This window comes from Hemiscyllium ocellatum, chromosome 7 (genome assembly GCF_020745735.1).
Source record: "Hemiscyllium ocellatum isolate sHemOce1 chromosome 7, sHemOce1.pat.X.cur, whole genome shotgun sequence".
NCBI lineage: Eukaryota > Metazoa > Chordata > Chondrichthyes > Orectolobiformes > Hemiscylliidae > Hemiscyllium > Hemiscyllium ocellatum.
Window position 1 is genome coordinate 97,272,632 of NC_083407.1, and position 9,318 is coordinate 97,281,949.

The window sequence follows — 9,318 nt, forward strand, 5'->3', positions numbered from 1 at the left end:
ACCTATTTACTTTTATCTAATATCACTATTAGCTCCTTTCTGACTGAATAGGCTCCTTTTCTGTGATGCAGACGAATGTAAAATAATCCTTTTACTACGAAGTTTACCTGCTACTTCCATAAGATCACATTTTTGATCCTAAATCAGCACATGCCACTGGACAAGTAATTCAGAGATCCAAACTCATGTTGTGGGGACATGAGTTCAAATCCCACCACAGCAACTGGAATGTCAATTCAGTTAATAAATCTGGAATATAAAGCTAACCTCAATCATGGTAAGCTTGACACATATAATTAATTTTTGCAGAAATTGGTCTGGTTCGTGGAAATCTTAAAGGTAAAGAAATCTGCTGTCCTTTTCTAGTCTGACCCAGACTTACAGCCATGTAGTTGACCCTTAACTGGCCTCTGAGGTAGCCTAGGAAGCCATTTGTCAAGAGCATTTTGGGATTGGCAATTCATACTGGCCTTGCTTGTGGCATGGACCAGTTGAACTTTGAGGTTACTTAACAGATTCATTTTTCTTGGTTATAGCCTGAGCTATTGTGCCACTAGTAATTGTTCCTGTTCTCTATTCACAGTGGTTGCTATCTATGACTATTCAAAAGATAAAGAAGACGAATTGTCTTTTCAAGAGGGTGCCATTATTTATGTATTGAAGAAGAATGATGACGGCTGGTATGAAGGAGTGATGAATGGAGTGACTGGTTTGTTTCCTGGCAACTACGTGGAATCCATCATGCATTATGCAGAGTGACATGCTAAAGGCAGCCCCCCGGCAGCTGCCCCCCCTCTTCCCGCTGGTGCACTGCCGCACTCTGTGGCTTCCTGTCATGCTGGAAAAGGAACAAGCTGAAATGAAGGATTTGAGTAAATGATACACACAAATAATGACCTTGTTATTCAACCAGGATAGAGTGAAGTGGCATTGTCTCTCAGGAGTCTGATATTCCTGCTGCCGGTGTAGGCACCAGTGACTGTTGAACTCCATTGTGAAATGAGCTCTTTCTGTGTCTGTCTCATGTGCGTGCGCGTGCACACATGCACTCTCTCTCTGTCTCCCTCTTCTGTATCTTTCTAACATGTACTGACATGCACACGTCACTGTCTCGGCCTCTCTCACACACTACACTCTGGCACTCTGCCTTTCACACAGTCACTGCCTTTCTAAACTCTCTCACATAAACCACTGTCTTTTACACATGCGCGCACGCAGTTTTTCTCCCTGTCCCCTATACAGAAAATCATGTAATGCAGTCATGCTGGTGTTAAGGGTTGACCGATACCACCTTTACTACAGGGCAAGTCCCTTGCCAGATAATGGTCCAAACAAAATGCCTCTGTGATGATGCTTCCGTATTCTGAATTAAGCTGTCCACACTCCCAAATGCAATCTGCAAGGAAATTCTCAAAGCAGACATCCTTCAAAAGCTCAAGAAGGAAGTCAGCTGGAGAGTGTATACTGGAAGCAGTCAGATTAGATGCTGTGTTGTACAGGGTACCCTGTCGGACAGTTCATGTCTGTGTTGGTTGAGTTGAGTCTGCCTTGAGTTGGTTGGCAATCTGGCTACCAGCATTTGACTAAATTTTGGTAAATGTGTTTGGCTCTCATCTGTAACTGAGAGAAACAGCTAGAATCTACAATTCTAGATTCAGCATTCGAAGCGTGGGTAGTGTCTGAAGAGAGCAATTTGTTCTGTATAACATTTTGATACAATACACAATGGATACAGTTATTTCACTGTATTTCATTGAAGTAGAGTGTTGGTGGGTACAAGTATATCACTATACAACAGATAGAGTGGTGGATACAGGTGTGTCACTGATGCTGGAATGCTGTATTGTTAGATACATGTTTGTCATTGGATATGATTAAGGTACATTACTGGTGGGTACAGGTCTGCCACTGTATATTACTGATGTGCAGTACTGGTGGAAAGAGGTCTGTCAGTGAATAACATTGGGGTCTGTTTTGGTGGGAACTGTCAATCAAAACACTGGAGTGCAATACAAGGATAAGGTCTATCAACTATAACACCGGGATACGATACTAGTGGGTATAGAGATAGGAGAAAGTTCATGGAAATGAGTATTATGTGAGAAGTATATTGCATTCTATTATAATATATATGATTGTGTTTTTTGCACAGTGTCTTGGATCAATATATTTAATAATAATAATAGCAGCACTCACAGCTGTTACACATGTTTTAGAGTCTAAGATTGCTTTCATTTTTATTCTAATTCACAGACTAATGTTTCTGAGACAGGTTAATAAAATCTACAGATGGAATTGGTGTAGCCTTATTCATGAGGGCTCGAGGTTTTAAATTATCCTGATATAATTTTGACATTTCCCAGTCTGTACCACTGGGGGAAGCACAGAAATAAGAATAAGTTTATAGCCAGGTGATTAGGATTCAAAGGGCTTCTTTTCTGATTAAATACAAAGTCACTAGATTGAACTTTACACCTCTTTATGTTATAAGAACATCAGAAATAGGAGCAGGAGTAGGCCATGTGACTTCTCGGTTCCATTCTGCCATTAGGTTAAATAAGCTGATGGGATCCTGAGGATTATAGATAGAGGTGTAGAATACAAAAGCAGGGGACATGTAATGAACCTTTATAGAACCCTGATTTGTCCGAAGGTATGCTGAGGCCAAGGCTGACAAAGCACTCGAGAGAGAGTGCAGGGAGATTTATGAGAATGTTCTGAGCTGAGGGTCTTTGATTGCAAGGGTAGTTTGAAGAAGCAGAGATTGGTCTCGTTGGAGGAGATTGGAGATTTGGTGAAAGTCTTCAGGAAGAGGAGTCTATATCATGAAATGAGAGAAATATTTCCCATTGGTAGAGGGACCAAGTGATTGGCAAAAAAAAACAACATTTATACAATTGGTTATGTGCCATAACCATTCTATCATTACAAATTGACAGGATTTGTTCATCTCACAACAGACTGCTAAAATATGTAACAAAATGCATCTCTCAACTTTAAAATGATGTTGTTGACCCTTAGCAATTTAATTTTACCTTAAGGCAACCAAAATAAAGGCTAGTGTTGGATAAATGAAAAAGGTGGTCAGTTCAGGGGGAGTAAAATCGCCTGGCTGAAATTTGTCAGCTTCTATCTTGCTTTGTGCTGCATTGAGTAATCTCATCCTGGACAGAATAGGTAGCTACAATCAGCCTATAGTTGCTGCTCCTGATCAATTCCTGATCGACCCTGGTAGAAAATGGTTGTGTTGGCAAAGGAGAAGAGTATGGAAGTTTGGGAATTGAAAATGAATAAAGGGACAATTTAAGTAAACTGTTTCTTGAGACTGAATGCTTGTGGGGATCTATGGCACAGCCACTACAAGATCAAGTTTCATCATTACAGATTATAGCAGTTAATTAATTGGGAAATGGAAATCAGGTCTTTTACATGAATTCCTGATTTTAAATAGTTATTTCCTGCATTCGGAATGGGTTTGTGAGCAAATCGCTAGGAATCATGCAACAACTTAGGCTGCTATCCTCACTTTCTCCTCCCTGGCAAGGAGATCATCAGCAAGTTAGTTGGAGTAATATGGCTATTGCTCCATTACATGTGGCAGCACCAGTTCTTGTGGAATACCAACAGGATTTTCATGGAATCTCAGATTTTTCTCCAGGACCCACACATCTGATCAGTTCAGAGAAAGGTTGCAAGGATGTTCAACATGTTAACCTTTGGGTGACATGAGTAGCCAAGGCTTTGTCCATCTATTGAGGTGTAAATACGAAAAAGCCTCACTGGTAAGTGGGTAGAGTTGATATTCTGGCAAAACGAACTAATGGGCTGAGAGCTGTTCTTCATTAGAACTGAACTTGTAACCTGATTTTGACTTCCATAATTGCTCTAAATTTTTAAGTAGCAATTTTTAACATACTGCATAAATCAATACATTTGTGAGAATGGGTGCAAATCGCACAAGGCACTGTTGATATGTGTGCATTTATATCTGTCTGTAGCACATCATGATAAATAGGCAGAGTTAATTATGGACAGTGTGCGTATTTAAGTAATAATATTTATACCTTAGCCTCTTAGGATATCAGAAATCTTTAAAAAATATGAAACAGCTGCCTGAGGGTGTAACACCACTAAAACTCCCAATACTTTATAAAGTGAATGTGGTTGCCTGGCCTTGTAGTACTGGTCCTTTCTGTTGTATCGGTCGACCCTTTGGTTTCTTTGCGGTACTAATGTGTAGATATCCTCACTGGTTTTATGCACCATTTTGTAAGATTTTATTTCTTCTTTTGGGTTGGCTAAGATGCTGTGTAAAGAATATTGACTAGAGCCTGATGTACAAGAATCTGTGTCTGTAATGTTTGAATAGACTGCATGCTGTAATCCCTGTCCTGGAGCTTGCTTTTATTTCTCACATTGTCCCCCTTTTAAGACTAAACTTTGTCATTTCCTTTTGCAGGTGGACAAGAATTGTTTTGTTCTGTATGCCCCACTCTGGCACAGGAGTGTAGGGGTTTTTTTGCTGTATGATGGAGCAGCAACTTGGGACACTGCCAAATGCCCCCATCATTGTGCTGCCAAATGCCCCTTCATTGAAGTGAGCACACATTCCAAGGCAATAAATCTAGAAGAAACTTGCATAGTGGTACTGATTTCTTCTTCAAGCGAGCATTTTGCCTCCCTCCCATTTTTCTTGGATTTCTGATTCTCCCTTGTCAAACAACTGGACTTTGCCTGTCTGCCCAACCCCCTCTTTCTCCAGCACATGATTTGAGTGCTTTGTTTGAAAAGGGGTCAGAAGATCATTTGTGTGCCAGCCTGCTCCTTGATCCCGTGTTGCTTCCAGCACTCTCCCTTCACTGCTCCAAAAGGTTTTATTCATTGTCTATTCCCTATTGAGGTTGATGGTGGGGTTTGCATTCATGGTTAAAATGGTGAGATTTCCAAAGTGTATCAGTAAGCGTGGTCACATGCCTAATTGAATTGTATGCCTTTGTTTTTGACCTGGGTTGACATGACCTCAGTGTAATGCTCACTGGTCTATGAAGGGTTTTTATTGGGTTCATGCAATGACGGAGCTCACATGACTCAATTGACAAATGCGCCAAAGAGTTTAATGCAAGCGGCATTTGGATCAGAAAGCCCCTGGTTTGTGTTGAGTGATAGAGGTCTCCATACTCTTGGGTTAAGGAGGGGGAGTTCTCAATTGTTCCTGATTTTGCCATCCTGTCACCCCTGTAAAGGTTAGGTCGGGTGACGGTTCTGTCTGCCTACTCTTCTCCCTCATAATCCCTTCTGACCCGATCAGCATGTAAGCTGAGGTTTTCTGCAAGGTTTCTGTCCCTTTCACTCCCAATGCCTCACCAGGAGAGGGGGAAATTAAGGCTTCAGTAATTGATCTTTTGAGGAAAGAGTAGCAGTCTGTTTTGTTGAACTCTTTCCCAACTGAGCATGTTTATCCCTGTGGTTCAGATTTCTCTCTGGTTTAGCACAACCCACCTAACTAGAAAACATTGTAGTAAAGAGTAAAGGGTAATTGGTGGAATTTGGAGATCAGTGAGATTTAGCATTCTGGAAAGCCAAATCCTGAAACAGCAGATCCCTCAAAATGTTACAGGTACTGGGAACAGCAAATATGTTAGAACTTTATTTTCAGTTTTACTGAGGTTCTATAGTACTGGGCTGCAGCGCGTTTGGAAACTATCTACTCTTGTTTTTTTAAAAAAAAGAAAAATCCTGACATCCTGAGTTGCTGGGGGCATTTTGCTATCCATTTCAAAACCATCTGTCAGTGGCTTAGTCAGTTGTGGGAGATGTCTTTTCCCTAAGATGGGGAATTTCAAGACATTTGGGGGCACATTTTTAAGGAGGGAGATTTTTAAAGAAGGGGCAATTTTCTTACACAGAGTGGTTCACATGTGAAATGAACTTCCTGAGGGAAGTGATGGATGTGTAAGATATTTAAGACATTTGGACAAGTACATGAATAGGAAAGGTTTGAGGGATATGGGTCAGGAGCAGGCAGGACTGACTAGCTTAGTTTGCAATTATGTTTGGCTTGGACAGTATGTGCTGTATGACTCCAAAACAAACTCTGGTTCCTAATCTTGAATGGCAACCTCTCCTTTGGAAAATGCACCTGTGTGTATATCCATACATGTAAAAGTGTGTGCGTGTTGTGTAAGTAATCAGGCTCATCTGCAGCTTGTTTGAATCATGCAGCAATTCATTGTTGAATAACCCCACTGATGCACAGATGAGAGAGAGTCTGGAGTAGAAGCCAGATATCTGCTGAAGTCAATCCCACACAATCCCCATGTCCCTCTACACAGGAAGAAGCTCTGGGAGTCAACGCTGAGTAGTACATGGAGTGAGCACAACACCTTCCTTGAAGCAATGCCTCTGTTTGAATCATATTTGACTTGAGACTACAAAGAGGAAGCAGAATCCCTCAAGCTTATGGGGAAATTCACAGTTTTGTTGTGATTGTATAATTCCTTAACTTTTCCAATTTTTAAAAGAAGCATGGTAGACCAATTGATAGAGGATGATAGCTATAGCAAGTAAAATAAGACTTCTTTGTTTTCTAGGATGATGGAAAGAACTGTGGACCTGGTCGTTTTTCACAATTAAATTTGAAGGAAAGGTATCAAGGTTTTTCATGAAAAATGTAGTAACACCATCTTTGAACAGGAAAACTTAATGGGGATGGGTGGTGGGGATTTTGCATAAGGAAGACCCCAACCAAATGCATCCTCTGTAAGGAGGCTGAGCAGGTATGCTCATAATCCATTGCTCAGTAATGCAGTCAGTTCAGCTGAAAATAAGCTTTGACTGAGCGTGTTGGAAGCTCCTGGGACAAAGGGTCGGGAAAGGTGGGGGAGAGGGGGTGGCAGCCAAGAATCTGGGCCTGTAGGGAAGACATTGGTTGATTTAATTGCTGGCACCAAACTCAGATCTTCTTCTTTCCCCTTCTAATGGGTGGGGACATGGCTGTATATTTTCTGTGCCTGCAAGAATAAAGTTTTGTGAATTAACTGTATCCTGTGTATAAGAAAAGAACAAGTTTAAAGGCTTTGAGTCTTAAATAATAAAAAGATAAGTGACTGGAATGTTTAAAGCATGTTTATAGCAACCTACACAAATATTGAATTTGTTTTTTTTACATAAAATGTTGTGTGACTGGGTTTTGATTGAAGTATGCAATGCACAAGTTAACAAGAAGCACTGGTACAATCGTTTTCATGTACTTTAATATCCTGGTTCTAGAGCTGACCTGTTTTATGTAAGGTGTTAGATTTGTTTAGACTGGTTTTACTTTAATGCATTTCCTTAGAACTGACTGCATTCAAGCTCCTATCCTAATCTCTATGAAGAAGGAAAACTCCCTTCTCTGAGAAATTAGATGTTCATTTATTAGTTGCCTTCAGGTTCTTGAGTAAGACGTGTGTCACACAAATGCCAGGTAATGACCATCTCCAATAAGAGACAATCTAACCACTTCCTTGATATTCAATGACGTTGTAATCACTGAATACCCCCACTTTCAACATCCTGGGAGTGACTATTGACCAGAAACTGAACTGGACTTGTCATATAAATACATTTGGTACAGAGCAGGTCAGAGGCTGCAAGGCACAAGTCAGGAATATAATGGAATACTCCTCACTTGCTTGGATGAGTGCAGCTCTGCCAGTACTCGAGAAGCTTGACACCGTCCAAGACAAAAAGCCGCCTACTTTATTGGCACCACATCCATAAGTATCCATTCCCTCCACCACTGACACTCAGTAACAGCAATGTGTATTATCTACAAGATGTTCTACAGAAACTCACCAATGATCCTTCGCACCTTACAAACCCACATCCACTTCCAGCTGGGAGATATATAGGAACATCACCTGCAAGTTGCATTCCAAGCCACTCATCGTCCTGACTGTTGCTGGGTCAAAATGCTGGAACTTCCTTCCTAAAGAACTTTGTAGCTTAATATTTAGTGGGTGGACTGCAGCAGTACAAGAAGGCAACTCATGACCACCTTCTCAAGGGCAACTACAGACCAGCAATAAATGCTGGCCAGCCAGCGAAGCCTCCATCCCGCCAGTGAATAAAATTGTCAATCAAGTAGTATGGAGAATGACCAGTCTCTCCTGAAACATATTAGCTATTCTAACTAGTATAACATCTTTCAAGATCTTTCCTTTTTAACCAATATGTTATTGGGCATATTAAAGGAAAAGTTGGTGGAAATCTGAAATAAAGACAAAGTGCTGGAAACACTCAGCAGATCTGGAAACCACAATCTTTCATCAGAAGACAAATTTACAGCTAAAGAACTTTTAATGGAGTTCTTTATGTTCAGTATCATAACCATAATGTGATTATACACCAGGCATTGCACTTGGTGCTTTTTAGCTCAGTAGAATTTAAGAATCATTTGAGAAGTTGTTCATCACTTGCAGCAAAAAGCTAGAATCTGACCACATATATGCTGCTTCACCAAGACCACCAACCAACTCACTTGCTTCAGGTTAACTCTTGCTTAAAAATCATTATTTATGCTGCTGTTACCTCTTTATTGGTCTGTTCCAATGTTCTCCAACTTGGCCTCCCACCTTGCAACTTTCATAACTTCAAGTCACCCAGTGGTTTGCTATCTTTATCCTAATTTGTTCAATGTCCTATTTGCCTATCATATTAGCTACTGAGTAGGGAGCATCTCTACTTGAAAATTCTCATCCTGAGGTTCAAAGCCCTCTCCCTCTTATCTCTTATGTCCTTCTTCAGCACACCAACCAACCATTCAAGATTTATGTACTCTTCCAAGCCTCTTCCAGTGCATCCTTTTTAATTATTCCACTCTAGAATTCACTTCATAAACATTTACCCTCCTCGTTTATGAAGATTCTTAAAAGTTATTGCTCGCTAAGTTATTGATCATTTATCCTAAAATCTCTACCTGGCTTGGTGTCATATTTTTTCTGGTAACTCTTTGTTACATTTAATATGATAAAGCCTCAATATAAATGCAAGTTGCTGTTGATTATGATCTTGAAGTACAGACGACCACACACCAAGCATGTTAATACTGTAACTGATGAGTCCTTGTTTCCCAGCCAGAGGACCCTCTGCGTCAACCAGTCATTTGATAGCTCCTTTGAATGTTAAGGATTTTTTTTCTCAGAGAATGTAAAAACGCCATTAGCAGTGCTGCTCTTGGAATTTACCCACTTTGTAGGCTTTCACTCAGTTACTAGATTATCCTGGGATGAATTCATACTGTGGTATTTTGGTTCTGATATTAACTCGAGGGTCATC

The 9,318-nt window shown here is 40.5% G+C and overlaps 1 protein-coding gene across 3 annotated transcripts in view; it reads left to right on the forward strand.

The window, feature by feature from the left end:
* The window catches only part of LOC132817227 (abl interactor 2), a 142,801-nt gene extending 135,699 nt beyond the window's left edge, over positions 1–7,102 (forward strand). For all 3 annotated transcript variants that reach the window (XM_060827545.1, XM_060827547.1, XM_060827546.1), the window contains one exon: positions 584–7,102. In XM_060827545.1, coding sequence (XP_060683528.1) covers positions 584–759 — 176 coding nt within the window. In that variant the 3' untranslated portion in view covers positions 760–7,102. The remainder of the gene's footprint in view (positions 1–583) is intronic.
* The last annotated feature ends 2,216 nt before the right edge of the window (positions 7,103–9,318 follow it).